Source organism: Ceratina calcarata, unplaced genomic scaffold (genome assembly GCF_001652005.2).
Source record: "Ceratina calcarata isolate Rehan_Ccalc_2016 unplaced genomic scaffold, ASM165200v1 scaffold72.2, whole genome shotgun sequence".
NCBI lineage: Eukaryota > Metazoa > Arthropoda > Insecta > Hymenoptera > Apidae > Ceratina > Ceratina calcarata.
Window position 1 is genome coordinate 65,761 of NW_017178472.1, and position 20,064 is coordinate 85,824.

Genomic DNA, 20,064 nt, shown 5'->3' on the forward strand with positions numbered 1-20,064 from the left:
GTTTAAGGGAACTGGTTGAAGTAATTTGGAACAGTAGATGTTAGTTTTAAGTCGTACACGAACACGATGCTTTTCAGGGTTCTATTTTTTTACAAACGCTGCTTATTACCAAGCTCATTTTTGATCTGAGTTCGATTGATGGTTTTTTGTACACCGATGACGTCAGCTTCTGACGTAGACCCATGAGTTCTACGAATGGTATTTCAAAAGCATCAAAAACCGTTCATATGATAACTTTATCATAGATATACAGCTATCGAACAAAAGCACGTTTCAGTTCTACTTACCATTTTCCTGCATTTGCAACTACTTATCATTATGCACAGTAAATATGACTAGAATTATTTATGATCAATTAATTATTTATTTCGAAGGATAAAAAGAAGACAATGAGTCTGGCATGTAGTGAACAAATGTTAGCTATATACATGATTTGTAAATCAAATGTAGGGAGAATACGAACTGTAGAATCCATCGACTGCACCGTAGGTATACCTTTATCCTGACCACTTTCTCCAGACCCTCTGTTGCTTTAGGATGCTGCGGCGAGAACTTGTTCTGGAAACGGAACTCGTGATAGAATGACAAAGAATTTTTTTGTACGTATTTCAATCTCTCTTCTATAAATAAATCGAAATGCATTACTTAGTACTTTATATAACTTTTATCCATCCTTACTAATGTGAACTACCTTAAAAAAAAAAAACAAGACGAATACACGAATATTGTATCAAACATATAATTCTTATATGATATTATTAGTACCACAAATAATTCCGAACAATGTTTATGGTTTAATACTTGGAATTAAATATAGACAAATTGCAACATGCTGTATATGCAATTATATCCTATGCTTCATAACTTGGGTGTGTGCATTGGCGTGATTCTACGTCGATTTACTCGCGTCCCTGCTGTATTCTAAGGACGTTCAGTGCCCCGTGAGAAAAGCATTGCACAGAAGGAATGCGTGGAATTCATTTAATAATGCTAACGCTCCGCTATGCAACGCGCAGCTTCTAAAGAATCTTTCTATGTAAAATAATTTTCTTACGAAATCTTTGTTTCAAATGAAACAATTTGTATAACATTCTTCTTCTTAGGTGAATTGTTATTTAAAATTCGTAATTACAGGAGAATTAATTTTTGTTTAATAAAATCAGGTATTACGTGTTTTCTCTGGTAATCCGCATTCAATAAAACGTGCCATAATTGGTAATAGTCGCATTCGACCCCCTCCGAGTTCACTATGTAATACTAAACCTACTTCGCTTATGCATTTTCGCATACGTGTCACGTATCGATGACTCAATCTGCTGTACATGAACTCGGGAGCGTGTGTATCTTGTAGAGATACAGGGAACTCGTAAAACTTCGTTTTATGTTGACCGCAGCACCGGTTTGCACATTAATGTAAGTACTAAGCTTATCAATGACTTCAATTCTTGAAATTTCTCATGTATTCCAAATCAGGTCCTTGAAAAAGAACTTTAAATTAAGTGAAAAGTGCTTCTAATTAATTTGCATAATTTTCTTTCCTTCAATATATTACCTTAAAGTAGAATGACATATTTTATTAACTTAATTACTACTAACACCTATTAAGGTAAAATATTTTGATCTCTTCTTTAACGATAAGTAAATATAAAATGTGTATATCATTCTTATGTTTTATTAATATTTGCTCCAATTTTATTGGATAGGATTGCATATTTTAATATAATTAAAACATTCCTCATTGATTTTCTCGTAAAAGCACGACGATGGGTGTTACTTTAGAGCATGATCAAGGAAAATTTTAGAATCTCACCTGGGTGCGTTACGCCACTGCGTGGGACGGAGTACGATGCATTCGAGCGATGCACCAAGGTCGAGGCCACCTATGCTATGCCACACTACTTTAGGGAAACATCTCGGATCAGATGCACATACCTGCATAAATGGATGTGCGTGCATACGCGTTGCACGTAACGCTGTGTGCCAGATTGCGTTAAGCGCGAAAACTTATATTTACTCGCGTGGCTCGGGAATAATAATAATAATCGTTTACTTGATGATCCCAACTTTCCAGGCAATTTCGGCAATATAATCATTTTAATCGAACATGCAAGCTAAAGAAATAATGAGTGGATCAGAATTAAACAATTCTTTTTGCATTATTCTTTTTCATACTTTCAAATTTTTTTTATATAATTTGAGCAAACACGAACGTTGAAAGAATGTTTAAAATGTTGATGACGACGCTGGAATTCGATCCAAGGGAATATGATTTGTAAGGAATCATCGCTTTATATTGCGATACGCGTAATCCTTTTTTCATTATATACTTCAACATGTATATCTGTATCCGATAAGATAGATTTGTTGTACTTTTGTACTATTTTAGAGCAGATATCGTTTTTGTATTGAAGCGTCACGCATATCAAGAGTAATCCCACTTTGATTGCTTACCATCCTTTATTTTCTTATTGAATCACTTACGATTTCTATCGGGGTGTGATTAAAACCAGATCGCATGGAAGCCAATCAAGAGAGAGACGGAGAAATAACGTCCTTGCGATGTGCTGCTAACTAACTGATAAGTTCGATTTTGCCAATAATCATTAATCACTCTTTCAATAATAAATTGCTCTCGGCCTTTTTCGAGTTTTAGTTATTGTTATTGAAGCGTTTCCTTCAATAAAGGATTAATGAATATCTGTTTTCTTAGAGCTTTCTTTTTTTGAACAACTTATTTTTCATCACGATAAAAGGAGGAATGTGGTATTTATAATGATGATACCAAGAGAATTATTATTTTCTAGACAACTTTATTACATATCAGAATACAGTCTACAGTTTGTAAATTAGATGCTTATTCGATATACTCTTAAATATAAGTAACATCCGGCAGGCTTTAAATAATAGACATTGCCATCTAAAATCCATTTAAAAAATATGAAAAAACGATCGTAACCGGATAAAAAATAAGATTTGAAAGTCATAATGCACATTGCTTTGCGTTTTCTTTTTTTTTATTATCGATTACAAAAAGTCCTCAGCGTGTACGTGTCGTTTTGTTAACATGTGTGTCTCATGTATCCACGTATATTTATTTTATTTATTTATTTATTTATTTATTTATATATATTTATTTATATATGTATATGTATATGTATATAATGATATGCATGTACCTGTTTTCGTGTGTGAAACGTGTGTCGTCGTGTGTCGATGCGAACTTCCGTATGATACTCTCTGCTTTCAACCCCCCAGCCCTCCTGCCGCTTTTTCCTTTCTATTCTCTTATACTTTATACTGTGTCATCTAGATTTCATATAACATGTACATATCGTATCGTGTATTGTTGTTTCCTTTTCGTTTAATGTCGAGGAAGAGTCCATGGCAGTGAACAGAATGGGTAATGTAAGTATTAGTCTACGATCTATAATAGAGTATGCACGTGATTTGATACATTGCTTTTGCATGCATTGTTAATGATATTTCCGTTCGTTTAATTCTCTTATAACCGTTACACGTTTCATCATCACCTTCGTATGTATTTTTTTCTTTTGTTAAACTAGCAAGCATTAAATAACAACTGACTCGATTTCGATTTTCTCGTATGATTACAATCTTCTTTTTTTCATCTCAATGATATGACGTGTCAATATGTATGTAGTTTTTAAAGTGGAGAAAAATTTAACATTCAGGGCGCCGCCGTTAGCCGAAAACCATAATCGTCTTAAATTCGATATTATAATTTAGCTATACAACGTTGTATATCAAAACTTATAAAATACCCAAAACCACTTGCGCGGCGACTTACCCTGACCCTGCATTTTTTCGCGATATTTTCCCTCTCTCTATGATATGCGTTTAGAGCCAGGCTTTTTCTTCTTGTTATTGGTCATTCAAATTTAAAATGTTTGGAAAGTTCGCGTATCTCGCGTGCGTGTATCTTATGTTAGCACGCGTGCGGTCGATTCTCGTTCGTTCTCTCGTCGTTATACAATTTGTCGTAACGCAAAACAATACCCTCGAAGTTAGTCATTTGTTAGATAATAGTCGTTATTTGAAAGCCGGTGGTGGTGCCCTTTGCCCATTCGTTTTCGATGAATCCTCGCTGGTCATCACTGTCACCAATTCGCCGACTGCTTTTCCTAAGTCCCCTAAAGAAAAATTTAACAACTGAGTAATCATTCTACTAGTAGTTTATTACTCCCTCCTTTATTACTATAGTATACGACTGAAAATCAGTTTATTCTGTACACAGGGAAACGTTAGGCATTGTGCGTTTCAATTAAACACATGCGAACATATGAATAATGGAAACAGTGCTTGGCGCATGAGAATTGCAGTTAAGAATTTATGATTACGCAAAGAAAGCAGATAAAAGACAATTAGAGTGTGCAATTAATCATTTTTACATAGAGTGAGATACCTGAAAAAGGATGTACTGATTTGATCTGACAAATTCTGGGATATGACTTGTGTTTCCAACACTTTCTGCCAATGCTCGCATGGCAAACTCGAACATTTCATTAAGTAGTATTTTATATATCTCACTCTACCTCTACAACTGGTCATCAGAGAATATTAAAGATTGTTTCAAATGTTCACGACGATGTTAAATGGTAGTTTTTCAATTCGAGATGATTTAGTAATGCCTTTAGTAGCACCGTATACAGAAAAGGAGGCAGCAGGGGAGAAGCACTGATCGTCTCACCTTACATCCACTCTGTGGCGTGAAAAATAGGAAAAAGCATGGTTATTGTCAAGCATGAAACGAAATCGTGCATAAGAGAACGTTCGACACAGCGATTTTTTTTCTTCAAATAAGATTGTATAAGAATGATTGAATACATGAAAGAATGAGGGGAAACGAACCTGCCATGTGCAATAGATTGCTCACGTTATGGGCAACGCTGTGAGAATGCGGTGGCGGTGGTGGCCTCTCTAAACTGCTCACTCTTCCCTCGTTCGAGCCTCCACCACCTACGCCCATATACACCCATACCAATAAGCTTTATATGCTAGTCTTCTCGCCGCGTTGTGAAACGCTCATTAATATGCGGTTAGTATCTAACGCCAGAAATACCCTGCGCCCACTTATTTTGAATAACGACTGTGATACTGTTGGCATTGAAAATCGATCTAAACCCACGCGTGATAGGCACAAAAGAAGATTTTATCCGGTTCCGATAATAGTTACGATATTGTGGATGCTTATACGTTTGTAAGAAATTTAATTTTATGAATTGTAATCATGAATAAAATTGAACATACACAAGTCTTTATATTCATCTAATACATTATATCTGAAATATTGAATTTGTATAAACATCCGTGTAGTCTGATAATAGTAATTTGATGAAAAATGAGTATTTTTATTATGACAAGTAATGTTTTCGTAAATGACGAGGAACATTCGATTCGCCACTTCTGTTTACGAAATGCCAACGTAAAGTTAGCACTTGTATTGTATTTAACATACCTGGAGAATCATGATAATGCCCGTTTATCTTAGCAGGTGAGTCTGTCGCGAGTTGAGACGCCGTCACGCTTCGCGTCTGCAGCGTGCCCGTCTTCGATGGCGAGGAAGCGTTTGGCTGCAAAACGATAAAAACAGCGAATCTTATTATCATAAGCTTCATAAAACTATCCCCTAAACTACGTCACCCGAAAATTTACATTAAACTCTGAGAAACTTCTACAAACTCTTAAGAAGCTTCCACTTATCTAGCAACCCTTAATTGCGTAACCACAATTACTGAAACGAATGCGTAGTAGTAACTAAAGTGTACCTCGTCCAAAAGTTGTCTGAGTCTCTGCAGTTGCGCCTCCAGCTGACGATTATGATCCTCGAGTATCTGCATGCGCGCCTCTAATCTACCTTTGTGCTGCCTCAACAGTTTCGCCTCTGCGATCATGTCGCAGTCCGGTTGTCTGTTGCCGTGGCCATCCTCCGGCGTTGAGCCTGGCGTCTGCTTCGAGCGTAGTCGTTCGTATTCCGCCTGCAGGGTCGCGTTCTCCTCTTCCAACTCGCGTATCATTGCTTCAAGTTCTTCCCTCTGTTCAGCGTCGATCGCGGCCATCACTTGCACCGGACTTCTGGGCACGTTCACATTGTCTCCGCCATTCAAGCTCTGGCAATAGTGGGCGATCAGCTGGTGCTCGTCATCGCTGTCCGGCGTTGAATTGCTTCTAGTGCGCGAAAGTTCGACCTCCGCCAACCGGGACGCGTACATCTCTAAACGAGAATGCATGTCTTGGCTGAGGGAGCTGTGCTGCGGCGACGGCGCTGGGCTTTCGAGCGCGTCACCCTCCAAAACTGTTTGCACGGGTAGATAACCAACCCGGGGGTGTTTTTTGAAGTATCTCTTCGACTTGAATTTGTTACGTAGCGCTCTCGTGAAATCGCGCACGTCCTCGCCAGATGTAGTCTAGAGAACAAATGGTCGTTATTGTCTCACATTATGATGATGGCATATAAGTACAGTTATTCTATAGAGTGAGAAATGAGAACTTACCGCAGTACAATATTCTTGCATCGGATGCGTCAACTTGTGGTTCTTTGCCTTCCGGCCCGAGAAAAAGCAATTCTGGCACATGTCGAAGTTGAAGCATTTCAAGCAACGATACCTGTGATTAAAAACATACGTAAGATGAACTAAAGTAAGATATTAATACAAGACGCAGCGTTCTTTTATTTATTAAATTAAAAAAATATGTTAAAAATTCTTATTTCTTGCATGCATTAAGAAAATGTAAATTATATTTGTGAATTTCGTAAATTGCTAAGAATTAGTACCTAAATCCAGTGATGGGATATTCCTTGCATATGTTGCATTTTGCTTGATGTTTCGCGCTCTCTGCGGCCGAGAGTCTATGAAGCACAGGCAGCCAGACCATACTCTGCGGTTCCTGTTGCAGCCAGCTTAAAAAGTGCACCGCCTCTATCTCGTTTTTGTCTTTACCGGCCTTCTCGAAGCAGCTGCGAACGCTCGGCTCGATGTTCGATCCACCGAATGCCGCCACCTCTCCCAGCTGCCTCGGCACTTGGATGCAATCGTGCAACAATAAACCAAGCTTTCGTTGATCCACCAGTCTGTTTGGATCAGCGATCAACCGGAACAAGTCTGAAATAACGAAATTGTCGTTACTAAATATTATTGTAAAAGGCGCACATCATTTTAATTTTTTCATAAATTTATACTTATTGTATGTATTTTTGGAAAAAATGTAAAATAGTAAATTATCTGAAAGAATGAAATAAGAAACTTACATCGATATTTCTCTTCCAAATGACCCTTGCACAACAGAACCAAACCAACTTTGAAGGAGAGCACACGGATCTGACCGGTTCGTTGACTGAAATGGAGCAACGAGAGCGTTTAAAATTTCAAACTCAGGAATGACGTTTTATCAGCCTGATCATAAATGACCGGCGAACTGTGATTTATTTAATTACGAATGATTATCGATTGGCTCACCTATCGTACACATTGAGGAGCCAGTTGATAGCCAGATCGATGCACAACGGAACAGACACCTGGGTCGGATTGTCCGTTGTTATCACTTCGTATAGGGACGTCAGGACTGTCACCATGTCGGGAATGTCGATTAGTTTGTCATTCTGTGCCCGGAGTCCGTGCGAATCGAATTGCTCTAATGCGGTGGAGAGACTCAACATGTCCACTGCAACCAAAGAAATAAGTAAATAATCCGACGCGACAGTCGAAAGCTATTTATAGAAGGAAATTTCCAGTCTATATCCAGTATATAATAAATATTGTTTCATTTTTAACTTTTTATAAATATTCCATCTGTTAAACTTTTAAAAAAAAATACAAAATTTGATAAATGTACTGCGGACTTTTATGTGAAATAGAAGAAGAGGAATAATGTTTATCATTACATTACTGCTAAATTCTAAATTAATTACTATAACGGATTCTGGTTTCTGGATGAGAATCACGTGAGCGAAAGCATTACTTGTACTCGAAGGAAAACAGAACCACGCGAAAGATCAAATTCATTAACAACGACGATGCAATGCGTCATCGTTGCCAGGACAATTAATCGAGAAAATTACGACGGTTAATGAACGCCCATGACAGACGTAGGCTAATCACTGATCGTCGACAATTACAGTTGCTGGAACTAATATAGCCAAGTCACAAACTAATCTCTTAAGTGACAAATACCGAATGACATTACAAGACTCAAGATCTCGTAGTAGATAAACACTTAAGTACCGTATCATTGCGGGTTAACGTACTCATTATCTAAGTACTTTTACTAATTAATGAATCTGTCAAGGATACTTACGGCACAGTCGTTTCTGAACGGTGCGCAGCTTCATCGCAGTCCTGTACGCTGAAAATCGAACTTCGTTCAGGTCCGCCAACGAGGACATCAGTTCTATCATTTTCGGATGATCCCAATGGGTGGTCTCCGATTCATGGCTGTAAAACGTTTTGCACGGGATTAGATATGCTCCGACCGATTAAGGACTGAAATCATGACAATTTTCACGCAAAAACCGCACCACACCACTAGCTCAGAGTGAGGACTTGGCAAAGCTGAGCCAGAAAACTTTGTTTAATCTTCATTAAATCCGGCCGCAATTCTTGGCTCAAGCCACCAGAGCCCCGGGTTTTAAGAATTTATCTGCGGCCCGAAGAATTTACGAAATTCATTGGTCTTGGTAAAAAATATAGAAGATAATTGAGAGATTTTTAAATAGAAACTGAGAATTGTATCGAAGCAAATTTGCAATAAGTGTGGAAAACAGAATTTGGGATCCTCAAAATAAAAATACTGAAATCATTAGTGGAATTTCCCTAATTATGAAATGGTAAATAAAGCGTAACGAGAGAAATCAATTAAATAGGAAACACGTTTCGGATTGCACCTATATAACACACGAGATTCTTTTTTCCCTTGTGATACTAGTTACGCAATCAATATTCAAAGTTAAGCCTCCGCCCCGAAATTGGAATTTCTATCGTTTCATTTATTTTCAAGCACGGTCACGACTAAATATTTGTGAAATTGCGACGCAAGATTTCCCTGGGCAAACTTCTTGTTGTCTCGAATCAGAATTATCTCATCAATTATTCGTCTGTTCGCTATCAAGATTACGCTACGCTCTGGATGTGGTGAGGCGATCTCGACTTAAGTTTAACGTTCATTCGACGCAACGAAGAAGGAACGAAGAAGAAGATCGATTACTTACTTGATATAGTAAGGCACTTTGGCGGGTGTGAGGGCTCTCTCCCATGGTCGTTCCACGCTGCTTGCGAGGAAAGCCTGGCTACCCGGAGTGCTGCCATCCTTTCCAAATCCGCTTAGCAACTTGTAACGCTCGTCAACCGCCATTTGCAGCACCTTCCACCTGCGAAAACACGCGAAAAACTTAGTCGCACTGTTCCGTCAATACGGAAACAACTGGAAAATAACCGACTTGCGAATCGTTTGAATAAAATCGAATTACATTTTTTATTTATATTTGAGATGAATAAACGTTCAAGCTTTGTATGAAAATTAATGGAATGCAATGCTTTTCGGGACTCTATATCACTCATTGTTAATCAAAATAGTGCACTGGTATATGCATAGTGAGGATGTGATACAAAATGTGTAAATAATTGAACATGATAGGTTTTTTAAATTAAATTTAATATTGTAATGTACCTTGTAAATATTATATAAATTCTATTCATATTAGATAGATATTCTAAGAATATCATGCAGATCACGAATGCACTGTGTTATAATACGTACTGAACTGCTTCATAGATTCCAAGAATAATCGATATCAATTTATCATGTTTAAGCATGGGATATCTCGAGCAATATTTAACTTTCGATGACGTTACTTTGGTACGTATGTAGGTGCATATCTACAGGAAAGAACTAATTGCAAATTTGCCAATATTATTTAAATAATTAATAGAATTCTGGTATCAATTTAAAATGTATATTTTATATTTATATTTCTTTGATCGTTCAATTATTATGATATGCAAGCAACCTTTGATATTCCTAATACTTTTTGGTTTTTTGAATTGCATTACATTTTATATAAAAGTCGTCTGAATTTTGATGTAAGAAGGGTACAGAACGTAAAATGTCTTACTTAGTCCTATTCGCCCTAAATTCCTCGTAATAGGACTTTTCACTGAAAACTTGCGCATATCGCATTAGCGTAATAAATTTTCGGAAGCCAACATCGTTCGTGGAAAGATAACCGGTGAACCGGTAAGAGAACGCACCTGGTGTTGAGATCTTCGAGTTTCGCCAGCAAAGCATGAGAAACGATGACGCTGCTCGAGGCGAAGACGCTTGCCTGATCGTTCGCGTATTCGATGCTCCTCTGGATTGGTAGGAGTCGTTCGCCGAATTTCTCCAACTGCTTCAACATTTCCGTCGCCTCGTTCGAGTCGCTTGGATTCTGCCAGCCGCTCTGGATCGCCTCTGCACCGGCCATCCGCGACGACAGATCTTCCAGCGTTTTTTGGAAGACGCATATTTTCTGCAAATAGAAGTAAACAAATATATGCCAATTTTTGTTCACACTTGACTCGTAATAGAAAAATAAAAAAGCAAGAGGAATTTGAAGTTATACAAATATATGATTTCCATTTATATTTACTCTGTTAACCCTTTGAGTCACGAATTTTCACAGAAATAGTCATAATGACTCTATATCACTCATTGTTAATCAAAATAGTGCACTGGTATATGCATAGTGAGGATGTGATACAAAATGTGTAAATAATTGAACATGATAGGTTTTTTAAATTAAATTTAATATTGTAATGTACCTTGTAAATATTATATAAATTCTATTCATATTAGATAGATATTCTAAGAATATCATGCAGATCACGAATGCACTGTGTTATAATACGTACTGAACTGCTTCATAGATTCCAAGAATAATCGATATCAATTTATCATGTTTAAGCATGGGATATCTCGAGCAATATTTAACTTTCGATGACGTTACTTTGGTACGTATGTAGGTGCATATCTACAGGAAAGAACTAATTGCAAATTTGCCAATATTATTTAAATAATTAATAGAATTCTGGTATCAATTTAAAATGTATATTTTATATTTATATTTCTTTGATCGTTCAATTATTATGATATGCAAGCAACCTTTGATATTCCTAATACTTTTTGGTTTTTTGAATTGCATTACATTTTATATAAAAGTCGTCTGAATTTTGATGTAAGAAGGGTACAGAACGTAAAATGTCTTACTTAGTCCTATTCGCCCTAAATTCCTCGTAATAGGACTTTTCACTGAAAACTTGCGCATATCGCATTAGCGTAATAAATTTTCGGAAGCCAACATCGTTCGTGGAAAGATAACCGGTGAACCGGTAAGAGAACGCACCTGGTGTTGAGATCTTCGAGTTTCGCCAGCAAAGCATGAGAAACGATGACGCTGCTCGAGGCGAAGACGCTTGCCTGATCGTTCGCGTATTCGATGCTCCTCTGGATTGGTAGGAGTCGTTCGCCGAATTTCTCCAACTGCTTCAACATTTCCGTCGCCTCGTTCGAGTCGCTTGGATTCTGCCAGCCGCTCTGGATCGCCTCTGCACCGGCCATCCGCGACGACAGATCTTCCAGCGTTTTTTGGAAGACGCATATTTTCTGCAAATAGAAGTAAACAAATATATGCCAATTTTTGTTCACACTTGACATGTAATAGAAAAATAAAAAAGCAAGAGGAGTTTGAAGTTATACAAATATATGATTTCCATTTATATTTACTCTGTTAACCCTTTGAGTCACGAATTTTCACAGAAATAGTCATAAAATACAAACACTATTTAATTTCAAAAATCCTAGTTTACCGTACATACATATATACATATATCTATACAAGATTTTTGAGGTCGCTGATTACGAATCTGATATCAGAATTAAAAACATTTCTTTTTCAATATTTTTCATATAAAGTTCGGTAGATATCTACAAATAGTGTATGAAGAAAGATTCATTGGAAAGGTTTGAAAAATAAAAAGTTTGTACGAAGACGATAACCAGTTGGCATGGTTGGTACTTGGTACCGAAAATAGTAAGTGATGCTGTGATCATGGTTTCTCGGCAATCGAAAAGAAAGTCGCAGACGTAATTGTCGGCTGGCCAGAATTTTATGGTCATGAAAACCACATTTATGGTTTGCAGGAGTTCACGCACTGGCACCGTATACAGACCAGACGTGAGTAATCGTTCCTGTTAAAATTCGTTATAAATTGCAGTCGAGTCGCGCGTACTCCGTAATTGGTAAAAACATATCCAATTGTATCACGATAAAGACGATGATGGCAATGAATGAAAGCGTTTTCGTCTTTATCTTACAAGATTACTAACGGTGAATAAAATTTTAACAATAAAAGATACCAATATAATGGACAATCTAAAAAAATATTTTAATACTGTACACTTTTTCTCACAGAAATCAAAATCATTATCTGACTTGCTTAGGTTATTCAGTTTACGTAAGGAAATTTTGTTGGCTGCACCCCGTCCCGAATGTAGAGTAGAAAAAAAATGAAGTTGGAAAGCGGGTTGGAACAATTAAATTTTTCCAGCTTCTCTTTGTCAGACCGCGAGTTAAAGTAGTTAGAAAATCGCCCGAGTTTTAATTAAAGTAATTCGGGTAAATTGAATCCCCCTCCAGTGGGGTTGTTTAAACGAGTCTCGAACAGTGAGCAACAAGTTAATAAATAGCTAATTGAAGAAAACTGAGGAAAATCGTATCTCCGTTACTTCCGTCGCTTTACCAATCTTTTAAAGCACTAGTCTTTTGTGAGATTGTAAATCTCTAAATTGATACTCGAATCAATAAGTTTCTCAGTCAATGTATTACTATTCGGAGGGTATCAATGAACCACTCTTTAAACTTCGCATTTTATGACTGAGAAGATTCTATGTGAAGAGGTAAAAAGTAAAAAGGTCAAAAATAATGCATCGAGCAAGAATGTGGTGAAAGAAAGGAAGTGAGAAGAACGGGCGAACAGGAGACAGAGGGAATAGAAAAATAGAGGAAACAATGGAGAGACCGAATGGCAGAAGGAGATGAAAAGCAACCAAGAGAGGAACGCAGTGGGGAACAGCTACCGGAAGGAACGGTGAGAAAAACGAGGAGAGATGGAATAGGGTTGGCCGTGGAAAGAGCAACGGGAAAAAGCGAAAGAGGAGGTAGAGATGGAGGTGGGTGAATAGCCGAGAAGAAGGGGTTGGGAGAGACCTGCATTTGCATTCCAAATAAACGTTGACGACAGACGCTAAATCGCTCTAATTAGTCGTCCCGCCATGAAAGTACTTTAAGCGCCGCTTGTTCGGCATCCAGAGCGCGTTCTTAAAGCGCGAAACGCGAAGAAAAAAGCTTGCGGAAGGAAAGTCGATGCGCCGGAAGTCGGAAAGTGACGCTCGTCACGGAGTCGATAAAGAGATTGGTTGCAGGCAACGTTATTGTATGTTTTATTCATGTTTCTTCGAACGAAAATTGTTCCACGCTAGATGATGATAATAACTGAAACTGATAACAGAATTTACTAGATTTATATGCCGTGAGTGGGTACCAAGTTATCAAATAACAGTTTTGTACACGTACACAAATTGAACGCAAGACAACTGTAAATTCGTACGAACCGAATTCTTTGCACGTTCAGAGAATTATTCATAAAAAAAAGTTTCTTTTTTGTGCACGTGATCTGCGGTATCGCCCAGTGCGCTGCTAATTAAGTTTACAGGTACCTGTTGTGGACGGACGGTTCAAAGTCTGTCTTAACAGGTTCAAACGAACCTAATTACAATATCCAGTCCGTTTCAAGAATTTAGTAATTCGACTGGAATTTCACGAATTCGTATGAAATTGCAGTGTTAAATAGTAATATAAAACAATGTAAAATTTTTATACAGATCAATGCCACTGTACATACGCACTGTATCCTACTTGGTAATCCAGGAATCGAGGAGCTAATTTCGCCAATAAATCTACGTAAAGTGACGCGTCCGGGATGAATGCCTCTCTAATAAGAATAAGATTACACGGCCATCAGTACGCTTCAATTTCCCGAAGCTCAGTCAGAGGAATCGTTCCAGCGAAACAAACTGGATGAAAGCAAATGGAGGAGAGCGAGTGGGGAAAGAGTTGAAGAGAGCGTAGGAGGCGGACGACGGAACAATTTTTCCTCCGGTCCGGCCGTCTGCAATGTCATTTATTATGTAGCCAACCGGGCAATTAAAGTTAACTCGGCCGTGCGTTCGCTCTCTTTCTCTATCCCTCGTTTCTGTTTAACCCCTTCTAACCATCGCGACCGTTCGGTTCGCTTGTGCACGTTCCCGTTCCCGTTCCCGTGTTGCGTCCTGGCGAACTTCTTCGCGGAATTTACCAAGCTAATTGTCTGGCGCCGGCCGATACTCTCCGCGTTCGCCACGGCGAGCGCCATTCGATAATTAGCGTCGCGCAATTTCCTCGGGGAGAACTAACCGCGGTAAACGAATTGCGGCCCCGCGTTTCGCGTAGGCATGCGGTTCGTTGCTTTCGTCAGAATCGGAGCAGGACCTTTTTTTTTTTTATTGAAAAACATGTCTTATCCAATATAATAGGTACTAAATTATTTGCACATACTATCGGAATATTCTACTAAAAATTTCTTTCCTCATCGATTATAGTATTTTGGCTACTTTAAGTACTTGAACAGTTGTAATAAAAACATAAAGTGGAATGCAGGTCAATAAAAAATATATAAAACATGAGTGGTTAAAAATAGTCGTTTGAATGGTCAGAATATACCAGCTGCAAATACAGCCATCAGAGTAAAGACTGCCAGTTAATGGAAAAAGCAGTAAGAAAGGAATCACATGAAGATGCGATAAATACGTAGTAGAGCAGAAGAAGCGTATAACCGAGATGGTCTTCGAATTCTCTCGTAAATATTCACTTTTCTGGGCTCGTTTCGTTTATTTATTGCGTGGGGCAAACAAAGAGAAGAAGAACCCTAGCCGGGGTGACTAAGCGGCAATATTGTGGCGCCTCTCGCCATTGCGTTGCGCTGGCAGCATGCCATGTGCATCTATTATAAATCTGGCCGCGTACAGCTCTCTCTCGGCCCGAAGTGCCCTAGACCTTCACCGACCTTACACCGTCTTCGCCGTGATTCCAAACCCGAGTTGCAATCGATCGCTCGGATAAAACAACTTACGTGTATTCCGAAGCCAGGGGACCCTTCTCTCTTTTATTTCTCATGTGTTCTTGGCTCGCGTGACCTGTTCTCCAAAGTCCTAGGGATCTTTAAATAGGAAACAGCGCGTCTGCCATCGAAGCATGACTGATAGCTCGGGTTGAAACAGTGATTGAAGGTTTCTACACTATCGCAGTGGTATACGTAGCTTCCTTTGTAAGATATTTTGAATGTGTTAAATTCAATTTCAGTATGAAGATTAGTTAGCAATTGATGATGGATATAACTACAGTAAATTTAAACTTGCATTCCATTATGTTCATATTTTATACATTTCCTCGTTTTACGTTTCTGAAAATTAAACAAAATGCTAAAGCAAAAGAACAGTTCCAACCGAGGAGAGAGTTTAATGTAATGAACGGAATGAATAAAGTAACATAGTTCAAACAGAACTTCGGATTAAATTTTCTGAAAATATTACTCACGCGCTTACATAAAATCGAAGAGAATTATCGATGGGAACATTTTGGTATGATATACCGTCGCGTCACGTGACGCAAGATAAATTCATTACACCTGTTTCAGCATAGATAAATTCGTGCAGCATAATTAGCGCGAGAGCCAAGCCACGTAACAAATGAATAATTTGTCCGCCGTAATCGTTCGACGATTTGTTAAGATTTGCATGTGTTATCGCGAATCGATCCGGTAATTTTTCTTTTCTTCCGAAAATGGAGCGGGTGGTCCGTTGACAAGATTCCATTCATTGTTTCTCACGGTTGACGAACACCTCGACGAATTCGCCGAAGTTGAATGAACAAACCGACGTGCGGGCGTAACCAGCTGGAGCGTACTATGCGCGTGCGAGGAATTTTAAAACCCGAGATGGGAGGGCTAAGTCTTTCTCCGTCGTTTGTCTTGTGGATTTCAAGGGAAGAGAATCAGCTTATGATAAAAATAACTAGCGATACGAAAATATACTACGATCCGCAGAAATCCTCCCCAGCTGAGTCTGCATGCGTCGTGGGAGATAGAATAGTAATTACAATTATGGACCGAATGATGATATTTCATTAATAACTGCTTTTTCATGCAAAATGAAATTGTTATAAATGTGTAAGATTCATATGAATTAACGGAAGTCAATAAGCAGTTACACTGTTTTTTATATTGCCAACAATAAGCAACAAACTCGGGCTGATAGAAATATTTCGCGGCCGTGTTGGAAACGGAGAGAGAGAGAGGAACGGAAGGGCCAAATAGGCTTTTTACCCGTTACGTATTCTTGCTCGTTCTCCCGCGAAATTCCATTGTACCGGCAGATGTTCTCAAAACGGCCGGATCCGTTTAGAATACGTTTCCCGCGAATAGATGTTCGATACGCGATCGAGTCGTTGCGTTGCTGTCCTCCCAATAAGAAAAGCTTTTCTCTTCTGCCGCACGTGGAAAATATAGACGGCATTGGTCGTGATTTTTATGTATTTTACTTTTAAACTACTGCATGTAATATTTTCAGAGATACAAGAAGTATAACGGAAGAATATATGATATTATTTGTTCTAAATATATTTATTAACATTTAACAAACGAACGAAACAATTAACATTTCGCACATGTGCGTACAATGCGTGCTTTTTATATATCGTCGGTAATATATGTATACATTACTTAATATGCACATATGTAAATATTTGATAAATAGATCTAATTATTTTGACTAAATTACATGTGTCATCCATTTAACAGATTTAAGTCTAATAACATAACAAATTATGATATAAAAGACCGCGTTGCAAAAGTAATACAAGTTTGATATGAAGATTGAATCCGTATTCAATTTATAAATGGATATAATCTCGGAGAACACGTTGATCTAAAAGCATTGGACGTGTATGATAGAATTGCATCGAGAAAAACTGATTGACGGTGATGGTGGTCTCAGGAATATTTTGGTACGTAACAGCAGGACGACTCAACTTCTTTTTCTGTGCTGAACATTGGAGCTTGATATTACAAATTTTATTTTTCTTGTGGTACAAGCAATAAAACGAAACGACGATGCATTCATCTATCCACGATTCATTTGTAAATGGAAATCGCGATATTTTTCAGTCCAGTCACGGAACGAATCGATGGAAGTATATTGCGAGGATCTATCTCTAATTGGATTTGCGGTTTGACGTTGCAACCGCGGGATAAGATACTGTAGGAAAAGTCAATCGACTAGCGAATATAAAATTGGTCCTAAAATTAACTCAAAATAACAGTACGAATCGTATTTCGCTTCAACGGGAACCTTGAAAGCGTCAGTTCAAAGTCGCTATTAAAAATGCATTTCGCTTAGACTGATGGTACCGATTGAATTCTGGCTCCGTTTACTGTCAGGTACTATCGTGTTTGTGTAGAACAACTAAGACCGAGTTAACTGAGTAATTCATACAATCCTTGTTAAATAAGTTTTCGGTTGTGTATCAGCATATCTAATATAAATTTTATTAACTTACGAATTGTAGAAAATTAAATAATTTAACTTTTTTTATGATTAATAAGGATCAATAAATAGAATAGAATGGATGATTTTGGTTTGACAAATTCAAACTCTGTTAACAAGAACATTTCATCATCGCGCCAACTTATTAATAATATTTGAAAAGAATATCGGATGATTAACGAATTAGTAGGCAATGGGTGATCAAGAGAGAAACTGGGGCTTAAAGAACGCTCAAAGCCTAGATGCCGGTGATGATAAACACGATTTCTTTGGTATAATCACGAGCCTCGAGGAGGATACCTGTAGCAATATCAGCGTTATGAGCATCGTTTTCTCCCTTAACGTTCAACCTTGACAGCGCGCCGAGCACCAGTCCGGCGACGACACCAAGCTGACGATCTTAATATCGCCCTCTTGGACGCAATAAATGCGTATTAACATTTATTACAGCCGGCCGTCGTGTTCGATACGTTTCTGACGGCGCGACGTGAAAATTATACGCATGCTTTTACTTAGAAACCAATTAATTGGTCGTTACGTTTTATTAATGAGTCTGCGCTGTCGCGTTTAATTCGATGTTATGCATGGTATACATACAGGGTGTCCAAGAATACACGAATTTTCTCTAAGGGCATGAAAGAGGACGAAGTTCTGAGTCAAAAGTTTCTCTTCCAGTTTTTCCTTCAACTGTCATTGGGAGAAACTGTGGAAGAATTCTTAATTGACTCGAGGGAAAATGGGGAAAAGAATTTTTTATTTAGAATCTCATCCCCCTTCGCACCCTCAGAGGAAAGTCGCGCATTATGGAACACCCTGTATATGCCTCTACTTGTATATGACTGTATTTTTTCTCTTTTAATACCATGATAGAAAACGAAACTAATAACTGTACTTTATGGAGATGTTATAAATCAATTAATTCCTGCGGAAAGGACGAATAAGAGTCTTGCAGAAAATGAGTAAAAATTAATAGTAATTTTAATCCAGAAACAGACATTAAAAAATATTAGATTGGTCCAAAGACAATTGTGTAATTTGTTTACACATACATATAGTAAGAGCATTAGAGACTGCAATCATTTTTGCACCTCAAATTCTGTAACTCTCAAACTAAAACAAAACGCTAAATTCGATTGTTTCGTTCAAACATTCTGGCATTTGTGCAACGTTATCGAGACAAGATTGAACTTTTGAACTGCCCAAGAAGATTGGCACCCCCCGAACTACTAGAGAATCGGGTCGCGTTGTACTACCGCACAGTTGCAGCGTATTCTCTTATCTCAATCCGTTGATCTATCCCTTATCTCGAATCAGTCATCTGGACTTAGTTGTGAGGCGGGTGCCACGAGTGAGCGGCATAGCATAGCAAGTGAACGGTGCATGGGAATTGGATTAACAGTCGGCGAGACGGTAAGAGCAATTTCCGTGATTGTATCTCTTCACCACGAATGAGAGAGAGAGAGAGAGAGAGAGCGAGAACACGAGAGAGAAAGGGCCAGGGGTATAGATACTGATACGTAGTGGCTGGTTTCCCCAACGTCATTGGTGCGCCACGGTGTTAATTACACCCGATTGTCTGTTAAACTGACTCGTCCGGATCCGATTAAGTGCGGCAAACTTAACGTTCCGCGGCTTTCGGATAATTAATTTATCGCGTGTCCGTCCACCGTCAACTGTCCGTCACTTTGAGTGACTGACTGTTGGTGTATCAGTCACGAAACGACTTAAACCATAATTTCTAGCATATCGTTCATTAATATTACAGTTGACGAGTGAAATGGAAGTTCTTTTATGCGAATTGAAAGTGTGAATATAATTTGAAATAATAAATTGGACGATGTGTGTTTCGACGTTTTAATTGATTACAGAATACGTAAATACGAATACACGATTATGCTAGACTATTGTCCAATAGAAAATTTTTCTTTTTAATTGGTTAAATAAAATAATAAATAAAGCTAATCATTTTTTAATACTGATTATATCTTACACAAAACCACGATTAGTTTTCAGATAGGTTGTATACATTACTATCGGTACATTTTCTCGTTGTTAATCACCCTTTGACGGAGCAGGCATTCTTTTCAATTTCTAGCTACCAAATGGCACGCAACATCTGCATGCGTGTTCGTTGTGTAACTCAAGAGCGCGCCCTTGACAACCTTTTTCCATTGTTCGACCATCTGTCTCTAAATCTGAACTACACACTGTGTGTAGTTAACCCTAGTTTCAATTTAACCAGATCCTATTCTATTTCGTAGAGATTTAGAATTATGTATTCTAAGCATAGGGTAAGACCCCGGAAGCATGAGAATTCAATAGTAATTTTTATACGAAACTCAATAAGCAGTACGTACTTGCATGTATAATAATCTC

General features: G+C 38.1%; 1 protein-coding gene and 1 long non-coding RNA gene across 11 annotated transcripts in view; one reads left to right on the top strand and one right to left on the bottom strand.

Moving 5' to 3' along the window:
• Positions 1-1,145: 1,145 nt before the first annotated feature.
• Positions 1,146-2,697, top strand: LOC113464983 (uncharacterized). The gene is made up of 2 exons (XR_003389825.1): positions 1,146-1,413; positions 1,757-2,697. It is a non-coding gene; the product is annotated as an uncharacterized LOC113464983 (long non-coding RNA).
• Positions 2,698-2,790: 93 nt separating this feature from the next.
• LOC108630328 (dystrophin, isoforms A/C/F/G/H) overlaps positions 2,791-20,064 on the bottom strand; it is a 447,367-nt gene continuing 430,093 nt past the window's right edge. For 7 of the 10 annotated variants that reach the window (XM_026817954.1, XM_026817961.1, XM_026817956.1 and 4 more), the window contains 11 exons: positions 11,396-11,655; positions 9,224-9,382; positions 8,314-8,450; positions 7,476-7,680; positions 7,268-7,353; positions 6,794-7,121; positions 6,513-6,624; positions 5,787-6,425; positions 5,477-5,591; positions 4,870-4,977; positions 2,791-4,151 (listed from right to left, as the gene is read on the bottom strand). In XM_026817954.1, the coding sequence (XP_026673755.1) occupies positions 4,051-4,151; positions 4,870-4,977; positions 5,477-5,591; positions 5,787-6,425; positions 6,513-6,624; positions 6,794-7,121; positions 7,268-7,353; positions 7,476-7,680; positions 8,314-8,450; positions 9,224-9,382; positions 11,396-11,655 (2,250 nt within the window). In that variant the 3' untranslated portion in view covers positions 2,791-4,050. Of the gene's footprint in view, positions 4,152-4,708; positions 4,721-4,869; positions 4,978-5,476; positions 5,592-5,786; positions 6,426-6,512; positions 6,625-6,793; positions 7,122-7,267; positions 7,354-7,475; positions 7,681-8,313; positions 8,451-9,223; positions 9,383-11,395; positions 11,656-20,064 lie in introns of all 10 variants that reach the window. The other 3 variants (XM_026817959.1, XM_026817962.1, XM_026817960.1) reach the window with 3 other exon arrangements.